Genomic DNA, 19,206 nt, shown 5'->3' on the forward strand with positions numbered 1-19,206 from the left:
GTCTGTATTTTACAAAATGGCGGGCATTCGTAAAATAAGTGGAAATGAATTAAACTTTAGGTGTAATAGTCCCTACACATATATATGCAATTAAAATGCAATTAATCACGATTCAATATTTAACCGATTGACATCACTAATTAAAACTACAACACACACACACGCGCGCGCAGGCAGGCAGACAGACAGACATAGATAGATAGATAGATAGATAGATAGATAGACAGACAGACAGACAGACAGACAGACAGACAGACAGACAGACAGACACTGCTGAGGTGGATTTTAAAGTTGAAAAGTTGAAGTTGAACTCACTGTGCTGAGGTGGATGATGTGAACACATCAGTCAGCTTCTGGAGGACATCATCTGGGCTCAGGAGGTCAGTCTGATCCATCTCTGGTGTCTGTATGTACTTCTGCAGGTCAAACCCATCCAGATACTGTTCTGATGTCTTAAACATAAACTTCCCAGTCTTCCACTGTCCTGGTAGGAGCATCTCTACTGACAAAGTTCCAGAGTTCCTGTCAATGTCCTCAACTACAGCATGATGATTCAACTCATTCAAACAGTAGAACAAGTTGATCCTTCTGTTTGACTCCCTCTGCTGTCTGGTCTTCTGTTTGACTAACTGAACTGTTTGCTCTGAGCTTTGAGATTGGTTGTTGGTCTGTGCCATTACATGGTTTAAGAGGTTCTGATTGGACTCCAGTGAGTAGCCAAGGAGGAAGCGAAAGAAAAGGTCCAGGTGTCCATTCCTACTCTGTAACGCCAGAGCCACTGCAGTCTTGTGTAGGTCATGAAGTGTTGCCGCCCTGAACAGAGCAGAGAGGTGAGAGGTTTGCTGTTGGTAAGACATGTTTCTTTCTCTGTGAATGAAGCAGAGGAACACATATAACGCTGCCAGAAACTCCTGAATACTGAGATGCACAAAGCTGAACACTTTCCCCTGGTACAGTCCAGCCTCCTCTCTGAAGATCTGAGTACACACTCCTGAGTAGACGGATGCTTCTGTGACATCAATGCCACACTGCCTTAGGTCTCCCTCATAGAAGATCAGATTTCCCCTCTCCAGCTGTTGGAAAGCCAGTTTGCCCAGTTTGAAAATCATCTCTTCGTCTCTCTCTTCTAGCTCGGTGTATTTGGTATTTTTAATTCTAACCTGAATGATGAGGAAGTGTGTGTACATCTGAGTGAGGGTCCTTGGCATCTCTACACTCCCTGATTCATCTGATGTTTTCTCTACTACTGTAGCTAAAATCCAGCTGAAGACTGGAATGTGGCACATGATGAAGAGGCTCCTGCATGACTTCAGGTGAGCGATGATTCTGCTGGCCAGGCTCTCATCACAGAGCTTCTTCACGAAGTATTCTTCCTTCTGTCGGTCGTTAAATCCCCTTATTTCTGTCACCTGGTTCACACACTCTGGGGGGATCTGTTTGGCTGCTGCTGGTCGGGTGGTGATCCAGAGGAGAGCAGAGGGAAGCAGCTTTCCCTTGATGAGGTTTGTCAGCAGCACGTCCACTGGCACAGTCTCTGTCACATCACAGCACTCAGGGTTGGAGTCGAAATCTAGGGGAAGTCGACACTCATCCAGACCATCAAAGATGAACATGACTCTGTTCTCTAAACTGGTGAAGACTCTTGGATCCTTCACATCTGAGAAGTGCCTAATGAGATCAACTAGACTGATGGTTTTCTCCTTCATCAGGTTCAGCTCTCGGAAAGGAAGAGGAAATATGAAGTCAACATCCTGATTGGACGTGCCTTCAGCCCAGTCTAGAATGAACTTCTGCACAGAGACCGTTTTTCCAATGCCAGCCACGCCCTTTGTCAGCACTAATCCAATAGGTTTGACCTGCTTAGATATCTGTGTGGTTTGTTTAGATGAGGCCTTGACTTGTTTAGATAACTGACTGACTTTTTCAGATAAGCGAGAGATGATGTCACTGCATTTGATTGGCTCGCCTTGTGCTGCTTTTTGCCAAGATGCCCTCTCTATCTGTCTGACCTCGTGTTCTTCATTGACACCCCATCCTCCCCCCTCCATGATGTAGAGGTCAGTGTAGATCTTCCTGAGCAGCGTGGAGCTTCCCTGATGTGTGAGTCCCTCCATCAGACACTTGGACCTCTCCAGCAGGTGTAATTTGTGGGCCTGTTGAATCTCCACACTAAATGGACCAGAATGGAAACAGTGTGCAGAAAGACAAAAAAAAAACACAAATTATTCATGCTGTCATAAAACCTCTGTCAGTGTGGGGAAATGGTCTGCTTACTGTATTAGCTCGAGTCTATAGCATACACATCTAATATACTGTATATATAGCCTAATATGCAGACCTACACCTAATATACTGTATAGCCTAATATGCAGACCTACACCTAATATACTGTATAGCCTAATATGCAGACCTACACCTAATATACTGTATATACTATAGCCTAATATGCAGACCTACACCTAATATACTGTATAGCCTAATATGCAGACCTACACCTAATATACTGTATATATAGCCTAATATGCAGACCTACACCTAATATACTGTATATATAGCCTAATATGCAGACCTACACCTAATATACTGTATAGCCTAATATGCAGACCTACACCTAATATACTGTATATGTAGCCTAATATGCAGACCTACACCTAATATACTGTATAGCCTAATATGCAGACCTACACCTAATATACTGTATAGCCTAATATGCAGACCTACACCTAATATACTGTATATGTAGCCTAATATGCAGACCTACACCTAATATACTGTATATATAGCCTAATATGCAGACCTACACCTAATATACTGTATATATAGCCCAATATGCAGACCTACACCTAATATATTTTATATCCTAATATGCAGACCTACGCCTAATATACTGTATATATAGCCTAATATGCAGACCTACACCTAATATACTGTATATATAGCCTAATATGCAGACCTACACCTAATATACTGTATAGCCTAATATGCAGACCTACACCTAATATACTGTATATATAGCCTTTACCAGTATGCATATCACTCAAATTATCTAACACTGATGTCTGGCACCTCGATTATTGTTTTGTGGATGTCATATAACCTCACATCATCATCAAAGTACGGTCAGTACCAATAGAGCAAATAAAAAAAGAATGCTCATTTAAACACTGAATTAAACGCATGCACACACACACATTCACACACGCATTATAGTAGGGCTGTCCCTAAAGATTATTTTTCTCCCGATTATTCTAACTAATTATTCAACTATTTTTTCCGAATAGTCGCGATTTAAAAAAAAAAAAATTGACCTGAAAAAATAACAGACAAATAAAACAGAGTGCACCTAGGGCCTATTAAGACAATGATTTTTTTTTAAAAAGGGGACATTTTATAAATTAGTCACAGACTATTATAAATACAGGCCTAATATAATATCTATTTGTTTCAGTTCAAAACAAGTATTAGCCTACATTTACTGATATATAAAGAGGCCTAAGTTATAATAGGAAAGTGGAAAAAAATATGGGCCACTATAGGTTAGAGTAAAGGCTACCGGAGATTGTATGAGTAAGAGGAAGAACTTGGCTACTCTGTCCACGTGTTTCTGTTGACGCACCAAAACCTGGTCCCCATCCCCCTTCTGTTGCTAATATACTGTATATATATCCTAATATGCAGACCTACACCTAATATACTGTATAGCCTAATATGCAGACCTACACCTAATATACTGTATAGCCTAATATGCAGACCTACACCTAATATACTGTATAGCCTAATATGCAGACCTACACCTAATATACTGTATATATAGCCTAATATGCAGACCTACACCTAATATACTGTATAGCCTAATATGCAGACCTACACCTAATATACTGTATATATACTATAGCCTAATATGCAGACCTACACCTAATATACTGTATATATAGCCTAATATGCAGACCTACACCTAATATACTGTATAGCCTAATATGCAGACCTACACCTAATATACTGTATATATAGCCTAATATGCAGACCTACACCTAATATACTGTATATATAGCCTAATATGCAGACCTACACCTAATATACTGTATATACTATAGCCTAATATGCAGACCTACACCTAATATACTGTATATATACTATAGCCTAATATGCAGACCTACACCTAATATACTGTATATACTATAGCCTAATATGCAGACCTACACCTAATATACTGTATATACTATAGCCTAATATGCAGACCTACACCTAATATACTGTATATATACTATAGCCTAATATGCAGACCTACACCTAATATACTGTATATATAGCCTAATATGCAGACCTACACCTAATATACTGTGTATATAGCCAGCATACAGACCCAAACATAATATACTGTATATCTAGCCTTTACCAGTATGCAAACCACTCTCTAAAACTTTCTAACACTGATGTCTGGCACCTGGATTATTGTTTTGTGGACATCATATAACCTCTCCCACCCACATCATCATCAAAGTAGGGTCAGTACCAATAGAGCAAATAAAAAAAGAATGCTCATTTAAACACTGAATTAAACGCATGCACACACACACATTCACACACGCATTATAGTAGGGCTGTCCCTAAAGATTATTTTTCTCCCGATTATTCTAACTAATTATTCAACTATTTTTTCCGAATAGTCGCGATTTAAAAAAAAAAAATTTGACCTGAAAAAATAACACACAAATAAAGCAGAGTGCACCTAGGGCCTATTAAGACAATGATACCTAGGGGACATTTTATAAATTAGTCACAGACTATTATAAATACAGGCCTAATATAATATCTATTTGTTTCAGTTCAAATCAAGTATTAGCCTACATTTACTGATATATAAAGAGGCATAAGTTATAAAAGGAAAGTGGAAAAAAATATTGGCCACTATAGGTTAGAGTAAAGGCTAACAGAGATTTTATGAGTAGCCTTGAAGGAACAACTTGGCTACTCTGTCCACGTGTTTCTGTTGACGCACCAAAACCCAGCTGGTCCCCATCCCCCTTCTGTTGCTAATAGACCCAGTCCGTAATTGTACGACATAATTATGAGTATTATTATATTATTAGAATAGTACTGCTATTTATTTAGACCTGCAGTCACAAACATTAGGCCCATTGAATAGTGCGAGATGCACTTCATGCACCGTGAAGAAGGGACACGAGACTGGTCTGAATCAGGCCCGCATTCCTCTCACTCCAGTCCACATCTCCCGCTGTTGGCAGGAATATGGACACTTCTTTTGTCTTCATTTACTTTTTTACTTTGTATACAAGCTCTTCTACAAACACCCCGACCACTGTCACCCTCAAGGTGTTGAATATTGCGTCTATAACAAGCACATTACGAATCATTGCTTTATCTCCCTGTCGTTGCTATGCACGCCGCCAGCACAGCGACCGTATACAAAGCAGCATTTACCCCGCGTCTCGATCTGAAAAACCTTAACTTCCTCAATATACAAGTAGTCTCCTACAGAAACACGACCAAGTATTGTGCCTTGTCTTTAAAATATCGCCACACTTTAGATGTCTTTGCCCGCTTATTGGGCTGATTAGTGGTGCCACTGTTACCTTCATCTTCGTCTGACACTGACACCCTCGGACGTTCAGCCTCTGCCCTTTTCTCCGCTTCTGTTTCAGCACCTCGCGGCTCGCGCAAATCACTTTTTTATTGGGCTGATTATTAGTGGTGCCACTGCTGCCTTCATCTTCGTCTGACACTGACACACTTTTCTCCGCTTCTGTTTAGCACGCCTACCTCGCGGCTCGCGCAAATCACTTTCTTTTTTTTTGACGCAAATCACGCAATCGACGGTATGTTGAACACGCCGACTTATTTACGCAATCGACGTAATCGATTACGTCGAATAGTCGGGACAGCCCTACTTTATAGACAAAGCTATAACGTGATGAAAATGATGTTTTTTTCTTTAAATGAAAGAGGCATTATGCATGTGCATGACACACTGTATGCAATTGATCAGCTTGTAAAAATCTTGTTGATTACTAAGTTGTTAATGTTACAGTCTGGCTTGCCTGGTCAGTGGTGAGTGTGTTTCCTGTGTCAGACTGATACCCACCTCTGACCAGTAGGAACATCTCCTCCTCCAAAGTTCAGCGCCTTGGACTGGTCACTCTTCAAGGACACACAGCTCGGCACTGGAGAAGGGGGTCTCTTATGCTGCATGGGGCTGGAACACACACATACACACACACAAATTAGTCCAAACGTTCTTCAAGAATGCTAAAACCAAAATCCTGGAGTGGCCGGTACAGAGTCCAGACCTAAATCCTATGGAGAATCTGGAGTGGGTGCTGACAGTGAGGGTCCATACTTGGCCTACGTGCTATTTGGATTAGAAGAATTTACAATGCATGAATGGGCCAAACGTTCTTTCGTGCAGAGGTTGCGTTTTAGTAGTTTGCCAACTAAACCGACAACAGCATGTCCAAAACTCAGCTGCCAGGGTCCTCACAGACTCAAAGAGGTGGCAACACATTACCCCCACACTCAAGCAGCTTCACTGGCTCCCGGTGAAGTCACACATTAATTACTAAATCTTACTCCTCACATACAAATCACTCAATGCTCTTGCTCCCCTGTACCTCTCTGATCTTCTCCAGCTCAACTCCCAATCAAGGTGCCTGGACCAGCTTATCATTCCCCGGTCCAGGCTATGGACCTTTGGTGACACAAGCTTTCTGTGTTGCTGCCCCCACCCTCTGGAACAGTCTACCTAAAATCCACCAAGACCCCACTCTCGCTATGGTCAAAAAGCACCTCTCAAAAAGTCACTCTTATCTCTTAACTGAGGCCTATGGTAGATAACGCTTCCCTCCTTCCCTTTCCCTAATTATTTAGGCCCATCTCCTTTTTATAAAGCAGCCTTGGGTTCCATGAAAGGTGCAAAAAAACAAGTTATTATAATTATAACCGTATTGTCACCAAAGCTGTAATGATCATGTCTTAATCTGCTACTTAGGACTCTTGGTAATGTCTTGGCAATGTCCTTATAATGTAGTTAAGCTTATTCAGCTAATGGTGAATGCGATCGTCAGTCATGAAATGGTTTTACAGGGACGATGCATAACATATACAGTAATTGAGCCGGATTGTGGCCACAAGGCTAGTTTTCATCTCTACTCCCTTTTTGTTGTTACATAAAACATAAGTGAAGTACAATTGTAGTTTGAATTGTAGTTTGAACCTTGTTTTCTTTCTTTCATGATATGAGCAAAGCAATTTTTGTTGGTATTTTCTTTTCTGACTACGTTTCTATGGCGGTAGCATGTACTCCCATCACCCCTGATTGGAGGACGTGGGTTTGGCATTGATGTTACATAAAACACACGTACAATAATACATATATATAATTTCCATCTACATAATATACACTACTGGTCAAAAGTTTGAGGTCTCCACACTTTCCACCCACAATACAATTTCCTGACAGTTAAACTTATGCTGTTTCAATTTCAGTTCTAGTTGAAAATCAGTCTGTTTTGTCATTGCTCTCTGAAATGAATGCATACAACAACTAGAAATGCACCCAGAGTGTGCAGACCTCCGCCAAGGAAGTTCAATTTGTTTTTAGACACATAGGATACTTGTGTAATGAATGAGGTGGTGTCAGTTATGCAGGCTTATACACACCATTAGGCCTAGTTTGTTCAGATAATTAAATACTCAAGTAGTTGTAACCAAATTATATCTATCTTTTTAGATGCGTCCCACGCATCTCTATAAGAGGCTTTGGTGTCCGTCCGTCCGTCCGTCCTTCCGTCCGTCCGTCCGCCCTCCCGTGATGAGTTTCTGAATTGTGATTCCCTCTTGTGATTCCCTCTTGTGTCCACAAGGTGGCAGTCGCTCAGTTTTGGACTGGAGCTCATGCGTGCAAACCAAAACGTCTACCAAGAGACCGTGCTCTTTGCCAGTGAGAAAAACATGGCGGCACTTCCTTCACATGAAAGTTTTGCTTAATTTAAAGTCCCTAAGCGACTATAAATGTTGTGGCTTCCATATATTGATGTAAAAGTGCCCCACGAAGTAATGAAGCACAACAAAGTTACTCCACATTACCATTTGACCACTCGTTTTTCTATGCTAACAGGGTAGCTAATGTAGCATTGTAAATGATCCAGGGAGAAAGGGGGGAAGGTTGTGATTTCAGTCCGCCTGAGGCAACGATTTTCGTGGGGAAGATGACCTGCATCTCGGTGGCATTGAACCACGCCCCCGTGCCTTATTTGGCTCGCTCAGCACGTGCGTCCTCAGTCCAATCGCAATGCTTTATTTTCCCCAGACGTTTAATCGCATTTAAGTGAAAGTGCCATGTATACACATCGCAAAATATTCTTAATCTGATCTATTTAAATCGCATTTATTAAATCGGACTTAAAAACATCATGTACACGTAGCCAATGTCTCATTGATTAGTTTATGGAACTTACGGTTTGTCTGTTACGGTCCACGAAGACAATATCCACGTGAAAACGCAAACGCCTGCAAACCACTGTTTTGACAGAAATACAGTTCACCTGTCGCCTACTCTGTTTTCTTCCCAAAGCGGCATTTAAAAGTATTCCATGAAATCCAACATCAACGTCACTTCAAATAGGTGACAGCATCATGCACACACATGAAATAACACTTCAGTGAGGGGGGGACATCACTGCTCTCATATTAAAGTGAAAAGAGAATTTCACATTTTAGTTTATTTAATGTAGGCCTATGCAAAATTGCAAATAGCCTATTCATTGAAATCTGTCCAGAAAGGGTTGTAATGTTTGCCTGTTTTTTTATGTTTGTAATTATTATTTTTTTAAAAATAAAAAATCGTGATTAAAAAAAAAATAGCCTAACAAAAATAGAGATTTTATGTTAAAAAAAATGTGATATGGGATGGACCGATGGCCCCCCTAAGCTAAATTTGCCTTAGGTCCCCACATTGCTAAATGTAGTGTAAGGGATTATTTTGAAAAGACAGTAACATAATCAGCAATGCATTACAGTTTTTCAGTAAATTGCCCAACACTGTTGAAATCCTATGGTACTTTTTCAAATCCAGGCTTATACAGTACATGGTAGGCTTATTGATAAATTGCCTTGACAGGTTATGAGGAGGCCAAGGGGGCGTTTGGGCAAAAAAGGTTCAGAACAGGCATAGACGGACGCATCTGTTGTCCGCCTGTCGGACTTGTTTATAATTACTGCACGGCGCTGTCCGACGAGCCACACCCCCTCTTGAAGAGAGAGACAGTAGGTCTCATCAAGCTACCTGCCAGAAAATGTTATGCCAGATGCCATCAAGAATTGAAGTTCCTTGAAAATATGAGCCGTCACCCTCGAGCTCCGTAGCGCTTGTGCGCCCAGTCTTTTCCTCAGAAACCGCCAGTTCATGCAACGCATAAAACAGCCTTGGAACCGCGAATCATGCGATTAACCTATCACCTGTTCCAGCACGAAGTTTTGCATGAATAGACAACTTGTGCGATAAAACAACAAGAAGAAACTCACTGCGCTCATTTAATTGTTTTGTTTTCATTGCATTGTTTCTCCACTCTGTAAAACGTGTGCTGAGGGATTTTAGACAGGGCTGTCTTTGCACGCGTGCTGTTGTGTGCCTACAAGAATAGGCATCCTCCGGGCCACTGCGGTCTTGGCGCTCTCGGCATTTCCTTCCCTGCATTTAGCTCATTGAAAATTATTCACAATTGTTAATCTGTCCACGGGCATCATGCTCTCGGGCTGTCTAGTCTCTGTCCATCTAGAAAACAACTCGGGTTAACTTTAAATGTAGCGAAGCGAAAGGGTGTCATGAATTTAACCAGCATTGTGAACTGACACAGTCGCAAATTCCATAGCCTATTTGGGCAACTGTCCATCTTGGAAACAACTTTGGTTAACTTTAAATGTAGCGAAGGGGGTGTATGATTTTAACCAGCATTGTGAACTACGCAGTCACAAATTCCACATTTTCGCAACGGCAGTCTAATTAATTCGACAGCATTGCGGGCTATCCCAAATAGTTTGACAGTATTGCGAACGTAAACGTTCTGTGGGGTCATTGTCCATCTCGCTGCGCAACAGCATTGTGAACTTTTGCCAACGGCAAGTAGCCTAATTCGACAACATTATCAAGCTAAGCAGGCAAAATAAGGCAAACGAGACTATCCCTGTTAATTTGCTGAGAGCGGCACAGGCAAATCCGTGGAATATTCGCTGGGGCTAATGTCGGACGTACTTACTACTAGCTATGATAAAGCAATAATTGCTGGCGACTTTAATATCCACGTAAATAAATCAGATGACGCAATAGCCAAGTCTTTCTTAGACACATTAAATGGATTCGGTCTCGTCCAGAATGTTACAGAACAGCCTACCCATCGGAAAGGCAACACACTTGACCTTGTTATTTCATATGCGTTTGATATCAACAATATATCGGTCACGGACGTCGGCCTCTCCGACCACCACTGTGTGTTTTTTGATTTTGACATTTCAACACAAATTAGCACACCCAACAATGTCATTCACAGACGACGCATTAATGCCTCTGCTGAGCTTAAGATTTCAGACCTCATCAAATCAGGTGACCTACTAAATGGTCACTGCACACCTGATGAAATGGTTGATAGCTTCAACAACAACTTAAGAGGAATTCTAGATAACATAGCTCCAATTAGAACGACGACAAGAACCAGAGCTAGGTATTCACCTTGGATGAATGACTCACTTAGAGCCTTAAAAAGAAAATGCAGAGTAACCGAGCGTCTTTGGAGGAAAACTAAATTAGAAGTCCATAGACAATCCCTTAGGGATGAGATCTCCTCCTACAATAATGCGGTACGCTCAGAGAGAAAAGCATATTTTTCCAAAATCATAACAGACAACCAGCATAATGCGAAAGTTCTTTTTTCCACTATTGACCACCTGCTTAATCCAACAAATATCAATAACAATCTAAATGCAGCATCACATGCCAAGTGCGAGGAATTTGCTAGATTTTTTAATAAAAAGATTGCAGACATTAGAGAAGGCATCCAAGGTGGAAACGCAGCAACCTCTGTCGCCCACTCAGGCGATACACAGAGGGGAGGGTTAAACCCCCCTAGGAGACCTGAGAGCTTCCAAAAGTTTTGTCCAATTACAGAGGACGACCTCTGTAAAATAGTCAGGGAAAGTAAGCAGTCTACCTGCAGCCTTGACGCGATCCCCACATATCTGCTAAAAAACATACTTGGTTGCTTAGCAGCACCTTTACTGCAAATTGTTAACACCTCTATGCTTACAGGCATTTTTCCAAGCTCATTCAAAACAGCCATGGTAAAGCCACTCCTAAAAAAGACAAATTTAGATCAGAATTCTTTAAACAACTACAGACCTATATCAAACCTCCCCTTTATAAGCAAGGTACTAGAAAAAGTTGTATTTAAACATCTTAATCAACATCTGGCTGGGAATGATATCTTGGAAAAATTCCAATCAGGCTTTAGAGCCAACCATAGCACCGAAACAGCACTAACCAAAATAATAAGTGATCTTAGGCTCAGCACTGCCGCTAACAAAGTTTCAGCACTTATCCTCCTCGACCTCAGTGCCGCCTTTGACACGATAGACCACAACATACTAATTGACCGCCTTGAATCTTGGGTAGGATTGTCCGGTCACGTCTTAGAGTGGTTCAAAACATATATTACAGGAAGGCAGTTTTTTGTCACCATCGGAGAATACGTCTCCAACAAGTATGATGTGCCTTTTGGAGTTGCTCAGGGTAGTTGCTTGGGCCCTCTCCTCTTCTCTCTCTATATGTTGCCCCTGGGCTCCATCATCAGAGAGCACAATGTTGATTTTCATAGCTATGCCGATGACACTCAACTATATATCTCTGTCGAGCCTAGCCAAACCACTGCCATTCATGCCTTGACTAAATGCATGTCTGCCATCACAGATTGGATGAACAGTAACTTCCTAAAATTAAATGAGGATAAAACTGAAGTGTTGCTCATTGGGCCTAAGAAAAAACGTGCAAAACTCCACTCAAGCCTAGGTGACCTAAGCATGCACATTAAAGATAAGGTTACTAGCCTAGGTGTGGTCATAGACTCGGATTTGAGCTTTGAGCCTCACATCAACAAGATAACAAAATCTGCTTTTTTCCATCTTAGAAATGTAAACAAACAGCGCGGCTTGGCCCCCCGACAAGACGCTGAGAAACTTATTCATGCCTTTGTCAACAGTAGGATAGACTACTGCAATGCTCTCTTCTCTGGTCTCCCAAAAAAATTAATTGACAAATTGCAACTCATTCAAAATTCTGCGGCAAGAATCCTAACAAGAACCAGAATGAGAGAGCACATCTCTCCTGTCTTGGCAGACCTGCACTGGTTACCTCTCTCATACAGAATCGACTTTAAGATTCTGCTCACAGTATTTAAAGCATTAAATGGACTTGCCCCTAGTTATATCTCAGACATGCTCTCTTTTTATGCCCCTGCTCGAGCTCTCAGGTCCACTGATGCCAAGCTGCTAAGGACCCCCACCCCAAAAGAAGATCGGCGACGCCGCGTTTGCCTGCTATGCGCCCAAGAGATGGAACGCCCTCCCCATCGAGATCCGATCAGCCACCTCCGTCGACTCCTTCAAGAAGCAGCTGAAGACCCACCTCTTCATCCTTGCCAACTCCTTGCTGCCAAGGCGTCATAGTGTCCCAGCTGCCGCAGCGCCCTTACTACTCGCAACCAGCCCTGGCAGGGGGCTCCCCTAGGTGGCCGCTGGTCTCTGCCTGAGGTTTCTTCCTGATTATAGGGTTTTTTTCTCAGACCTCACTGAGCTTTTGTTACCCCCTTACAAACTATGAATCAAGCGAAAGGGAGTTTTTCCTCACCCCTGATGCCACCAGGGGCCGCACCTGAGCGCCCAATCTCTGTGTGACTATCTATGACTTACGATAGGCCCAGCCACTATGGACCTTACGCATCTAAGAATCCTGGTCCTAACCTACGTTGACCTTATGACTCTACAATCTCTGTCTATCTCTTCTTCCTCTGCCCTCCTGCTATTTCTGCCTCTCCTCTATACCTCTCCTTTTAAATCTATCTCTAACAATGTTTTTTTCCCATTTGTTAAGCACTTTGAGTTACATGCCTTGTATGACACAGTGCTATACAAATACAATTATTATTATTATTATTATTATTATTATAGAGGTAGAACATACACCCGCCCCCCTTTTCACAGCAATCCGTGTCTGTTCTCCCATCTACCTCTATGCTCAGTGCTCACCCGGACGACTTGTGGCAGGCTGTGAAATAGCAGCGAACATACATACAAGCTGCAGATAACGAACACACACACAAACCCAGGCAGATAACGAACACACACACAAACGCCGGCGATCACATAACCTCCTTGGCGGAGGTTATTAAGCAATGTGTTGGAAAAAGTAACTGTGGAATGAAATAGAAATTACTTAACATACATGTAAGTGACAAATTAAGATTAATTTTGTGTGTGGGATTGTAATCTGTAGTCCAATAAGCTCAACATGGTGTAACCGTAGTGAATTTATTTCCTGTGTGAATGTCAGACTGATACCCACCTCTGACCAGCAGGAACATCTCCTGCTCCAAAGCGAAGAGGCTGCTCCATGGACTGGTCACTCTTCATGGACACACAGCTCGGCACTGGAGAAGGGGGTCTCTTAAGCTGCATGGGGCTGGATCACACACATACAAAGTAGTCCAAAAGTTCTTCAAGAGTACTAAAACCAAAATCCTGTAGTGGCCCACTCAGAGTCCAGCCCTCAATCATATACAGAATCTGTAATGGGTGCTGACAGAGAGCGTCCATACTCGAACTACATGCTATTTCGAGCAGAAGAATTTACAATGCAAGAAAGGGCCAAACGTCCTCACAGGATTTCATTGGTTTATTTATGTTTATTTAACCCTTTCATGCAGACTCCTGTGTTTCAGAGTTTTGCCAAATAAAGCCCTGGTTCAACAACAGCATGTCCAAAACTTAATATATATGTTGGAAAAGTAACTGTGGAATGAAATAGATAACATTGTGCAATAAGTAAGGGATAACGGCCGACGAGGTGACCGGTTATACGAAATTTATGGCGAGGCGGCGGCTTCCAACAATGGCGACGCGCAGCCTCCGCCAAGCCATTCATTTCTATAACCGGTCGACCTCGAAGGCCGTCATCCCGCTTATCTGCCATCATGGTAGGGTACTTTTTTAATCTATTATTGTCTGTAAAGTTGTAGGAACCATGTTCTATCAAGATAGAATGTTTCTTTGCGGGCGTCCAACTTGACGCACCTAGAATCTTCGTTTGGTAGCCTGCCGACGCTGTGATTATTTAATGTTTCTTTAAACTTATACCACGGCAGGATGGAAGTTTAAACCAAAACCTTGCGAAGCACTTGTACATGCTGAATCGACACGTCGCATCAAGCGTCCATTTCCCCCTGCTGATCATCTCAGTCTTAGGACTAACGTCTAATGTCTAACGTCTAACGTCTGGGTGGGCTCCACCCCCTTGTGCCTGTGTCTCATCCTGCATATTGGGGATGGCTGGAGCTGGTTTGCTTTGATGGAGACTACTACTACGTGTAAGTGGCTGGCTTTCAGCATCTTGCACTCTCTCACAGGGCTGACGCTGCGCTTGGAGCCTGTTTTGTTTGGTTATTCCACTAGGCCTACATTTTTGCACACATGCATCACACTATTATTTTACACTACTGACCTTTAGCCTTTCTAAAAATAAGCACTTTATGTTGAAATGATGTTGAGGTGTGGACTCCGCATTCATGTTTTGGCTACCTTGAGCCAGGTGGTTCTTAACAACAGACTACCTGTCAACTTTGTGCTTAAGAGAGAGAGAGAGAGAGAGAGAGATAGAGAGAAAGAGAGAGAGATTCCCCATGCTAGAGACGTTTTTAATAACTCTCATCTTTACCCTTTCACAGGTGTTCCTTCCCCACAAGAGGAAAGCAGCCTAATTTTTAATAAAGGAATGTTTTCGGATCATTAACAAAGGGAAGGCAGCGGGAAACAGCCTACATTTTAAAAACCATGGGAGTGGAGCAGATGACGAGGTCACTCGTTTCGATACAATTAATGGCGAGGCAGGTGCTTAGAATTTCAGTGCAGGGTATTTTTGTCATCTATTGCTATCTGTACATTTGTAACCTATAAATTATGCCAACTGCAGATCTATCGGATGCATGTAGTAGAACTTTTAGGGCGACTGACTTGACAACCACATGCGATAGAACTGACAACTGGCTCTTGGCTTAACAACCAAATGTGATAGAATTAACAACGGACTCTTGACTGGCTTTTGGTCATATCAACCTGCAGTTTAGAATTAGTAACGGCAGTTCGCCTAACTTAGTCACACGTTTGACGCCTGACAGGTTATAGGGAATTAGTTGCAACCTCATCAGCCAATCAGAAAAGAGGATTCAGTTGCGTAGGCAGATAATAAATTACAACAGTGGAAATTCAATAGTTCAAAGTTCCATGCACAACTCCTAGGTGCTGGTAGATACAGGAATGTTCATTACTTCAAAAGAAAGAAGTCTACCACACACTTTCTTGACTTCATGCTCGTTTTATTAGAGCAAAAAACGCGTTTCGCCTCAGTGCGCCATCAGGCTCGCTCAGGACACCGCACTGAGTCGAAACACGTTGTTCGCTCTGATAAAACGAGCATAAAGTCAAGAAAGTGTGCGGTACACTTCTTTTTTTTTTAATGGTGGAGAAAAAAAGTCTTAGATTGTGCCCAGCATTGGAGAATGCAAGTTGAATGGTACAGAGGCCGCCTGACATTGTGACAACTAATCTCTGGCCAGATCTGGTCCTATGGTCAGCCCAGGGGCAGATCTAGCCATTTTGGGGCCCTAGGCCAAATATAAATATGTGGCCCTAAAAAGTCATTACATAGACATACAATTGTGTGTTTTGGTGATATTTTAGTGTTTTGTCTCATATAGTATATCTTCCATCACCTTATATAAGTTTAGATCAAGCCTATTTGTGTGTATGTGTGTTCACCGCAACTGGTGTGACATTTGGTGCCCCTCTGGAGGACAGATTTGGTGGGGGCCCTGGGCAATTGCCTAGGTATGCCTAATGACCACCGAGGGGTAAAAGCCAGAGGTTGCCATTGAGTCCTTTAGAGGAGTCGTGGGCCTATCAATGAAACACCAATGAAGGTGCTCACCTGAAGACCACAGTGAAGGGTTTACCCCTCTAGCCATAACTGTTTACCAATGCTTATTAGTTTAGGGATTGTACTATCTAGTCCAATAAGCTCAACCTGGTGTAACTGTAGTGGTCAGTTTATTTCCTGTGTTAATGTCAGACTGATACCCACCTCTGACCAGCAGGAACATCTCCTGCTCCAAAGCGAAGAGGCTGCTCCATGGACCGGTCACTCTTCATGGACGCACAGCTCGGCACTGGAGAAGGGGGTCTCTTAAGCTGCATGGGGCTAGATCACACACATGCAGAGTAGTCCAAACATTCTTCAAGAGTACTAAAACCAAAATCCTGTAGTGGCCCACTCAGAGTCCAGACCTCGATCCTACAGACAATCTGTGGTGGGTGCTGACAGAGAGCGTCCATACTCGGACTACATGCTATTTGGATCAGAAGAATTTACAATGCAAGGATGGGCCAAACGTCCTCACAAGATTTCATTATTTTATTTATGTTTAATTAACCTTTTCATGCAGACTCCTGTGTTTTAGGGTTTTGCCAAATTAAACCCTGGTTCAACAACAGCGTGTCCAAAACTTAATATATATTTTGGAAAAGTAACTGTGGAATGAAATAGATAACATTGTGCAATAAATTACAATATTGGGGAGTAAAACTCTTAGATTGGGCCCGGGATTGGAGAATGCAAGTTGAATGGTACAGAGGTCGCCTGACATTGTGACAACTAATCTCTGGCCAGATCTGGTCCTATGGTCAGCACAGGGGCAGATCTAGCCATTTTGGGGCCCTAGGCCAAATATAAATATGTGGCCCTAAAAAGTCATTACATAGACATACTGTACAATTGTGTGCTTTGGTGATATTTTAGTGTTTTGTCTCATATATATCTTCCATTATTTTATATAAGTCACAAGTAAAGATCAAGCTTATTTGTGTGTGTGTTCACCGCAACTGGTGTGACAGTTGGGGCCCCTCTGGAGGACAGATTTGGTGGGGGCCCTGGGCAATTGCCTAGGTTTGCCGAGTCGTGGGCCTATCAACGAAACAATAATGAAGGTGCCAACCAGAAGACCACAGTGAAGGGTTTACCCCTCTAGCCATAACCGTTTACCAAAGCTAACTAGTTAAGGGATTGTACTATCTTGTCCTATGAGCTTAACCTGGTGTAACTGTAGTGGTCATTTTATTTCCTGTGTGAATGTCAGACTGACACCCACCTCTGACCAGCAGGAACATCTCCTGCTCCAAAGCGAAGAGGCAGTTTCATGGACTGGTCACTCTTCATGGACACACAGCTCGGCACTGGAGAAGGGGGTCTCTTAAGCTGCATGGGGCTGGATCACACACATACAAATTAGTCCAAAAGTTCTTCAAGAGTACTAAAACCAAAATCCTGTACTGGCCCACTCAGAGTCCGGACCTCAATCCTACAAACAATATGTAGTGAATGCTGACAGAGAGCGTCCATACTCGGACAACATGCTATTTGGATCAGAAGAATTTACAATGCAAGGCTGGGCCAAACGTCCTCACAGGATTTCATTGGTTTATTTATGTTTATTTAACCTTTTCATGCAGACTCCTGTGTTTTAGGGTTTTGCCAAATTAAACCCTGGTTCAACAACAGCGTGTCCAAAACTTAATATATATTTTGGAAAATAATTGTTGAATGAAATAGATAACATTGTGCAATAAATTACAATATTGGGGAGTAAAACTCTTAGGTTGGGCCCGGGATTGGAGAATGCAAGTTGAATGGTAAAGAGGCCGCCTGACATTGTGACAACTAATCTCTGGCCAGATCTGGTCCTATGGTCAGCACAGGGGCAGATCTAGCCATTTTGGGGCCCTAGGCCAAATATAATCATGTGGTCCTAAAAAGTCATTACATAGACATAAAATTAGTTGTTTTGGTGATATTTTAGTGTTTTGTCTCATATATATCTTCCATTATTTTATATAAGTCACAAGTAAAGATCAAGCTTATTTGTGTGTGTGTTCACCGCAACTGGTGTGACAGTTGGGGCCCCTCTGGAGGACAGATTTGGTGGGGGCCCTGGGCAATTGCCTAGGTTTGCCGAGTCGTGGGCCTATCAACGAAACAATAATGAAGGTGCCAACCAGAAGACCACAGTGAAGGGTTTACCCCTCTAGCCATAACCGTTTACCAAAGCTAACTAGTTAAGGGATTGTACTATCTTGTCCTATAAGCTAAACCTGGTGTAACTGTAGTGGTCATTTTATTTCCTGTGTGAATGTCAGACTGACACCCACCTCTGACCAGCAGGAACATCTCCTGCTCCAAAGCGAAGAGGCAGTTTCATGGACTGGTCACTCTTCATGGACACACAGCTCGGCACTGGAGAAGGGGGTCTCTTAAGCTGCAAGGGGCTGGATCACACACATACAAATTAGTCCAAAGTTCTTCAAGAGTACTAAAACCAAAATCCTGTACTGGCCCACTCAGAGTCCGGACCTCAATCCTACAAACAATATGTAGTGAATGCTGACAGAGAGCGTCCAACTGGGACAACATGCTACAGTGCCCTCCATAATTATTGGCACCCCTGGTTGAGATGTGTTAAAAGCCTTAAAATAAATTCAGTGTTTATTGCAGAAGAATACTGTCTCACTGAAAATTGTAGGAAAATGTAGCCTTCAACTCAAATGAATTGTAAGAAAATAAAAAAATCCCTGACTAAAAAATAATTATTTTTCATTAAATCACCTGTTCCACAATTATTGGCACCCTTAACAATTCCCAGGAAATAAATATAATTGAAGCATTTCTGTCATTTCTACAGTAGTTTACAAAATTTACCAGAGTATGTAGGAACATTTAATTAGTAATTCATCACTTCCTGTTTCCCTGGGGTATTAATATGACGTGACACCGAGGCCATTTCTCTTATCCACTCTTAAACATGGGAAAGACAAAGGAACACA

At 42.2% G+C, this 19,206-nt stretch overlaps 1 protein-coding gene across 1 annotated transcript; it reads right to left on the reverse strand.

The window, feature by feature from the left end:
* Window positions 1-311: 311 nt before the first annotated feature.
* LOC134443894 (NLR family CARD domain-containing protein 3-like) lies at window positions 312-18,602 on the reverse strand. The gene is made up of 6 exons (XM_063193426.1): window positions 18,535-18,602; window positions 17,478-17,594; window positions 16,415-16,531; window positions 13,625-13,741; window positions 6,104-6,214; window positions 312-2,169 (listed from the first exon to the last, which is right to left on the reverse strand). Exons 1-6 carry the CDS (start codon window positions 18,600-18,602, stop codon window positions 312-314), a joined length of 2,388 nt encoding a protein of 795 aa, XP_063049496.1.
* Between the last annotated feature and the right edge of the window lie 604 nt (window positions 18,603-19,206).

This window comes from Engraulis encrasicolus, unplaced genomic scaffold (assembly GCF_034702125.1).
Source record: "Engraulis encrasicolus isolate BLACKSEA-1 unplaced genomic scaffold, IST_EnEncr_1.0 scaffold_38_np1212, whole genome shotgun sequence".
Lineage (NCBI taxonomy): Eukaryota > Metazoa > Chordata > Actinopteri > Clupeiformes > Engraulidae > Engraulis > Engraulis encrasicolus.

Coding starts and splice junctions, on each gene's coding strand:
- LOC134443894 (XM_063193426.1), bottom strand. CDS start 18,602: ATGAAGAGTGACCAGTCCATGAAACTGCCTCTTCGCTTTGGAGCAGGA. Junction 16,532..17,477: donor GATGTTCCTGCTGGTCAGAG/GTGGGTGTCAGT, acceptor TGTGTGATCTAG/CCCCATGCAGCTTAAGAGAC. Junction 2,170..6,103: donor GATGTTCCTACTGGTCAGAG/GTGGGTATCAGT, acceptor TGGTCCATTTAG/TGTGGAGATTCAACAGGCCC.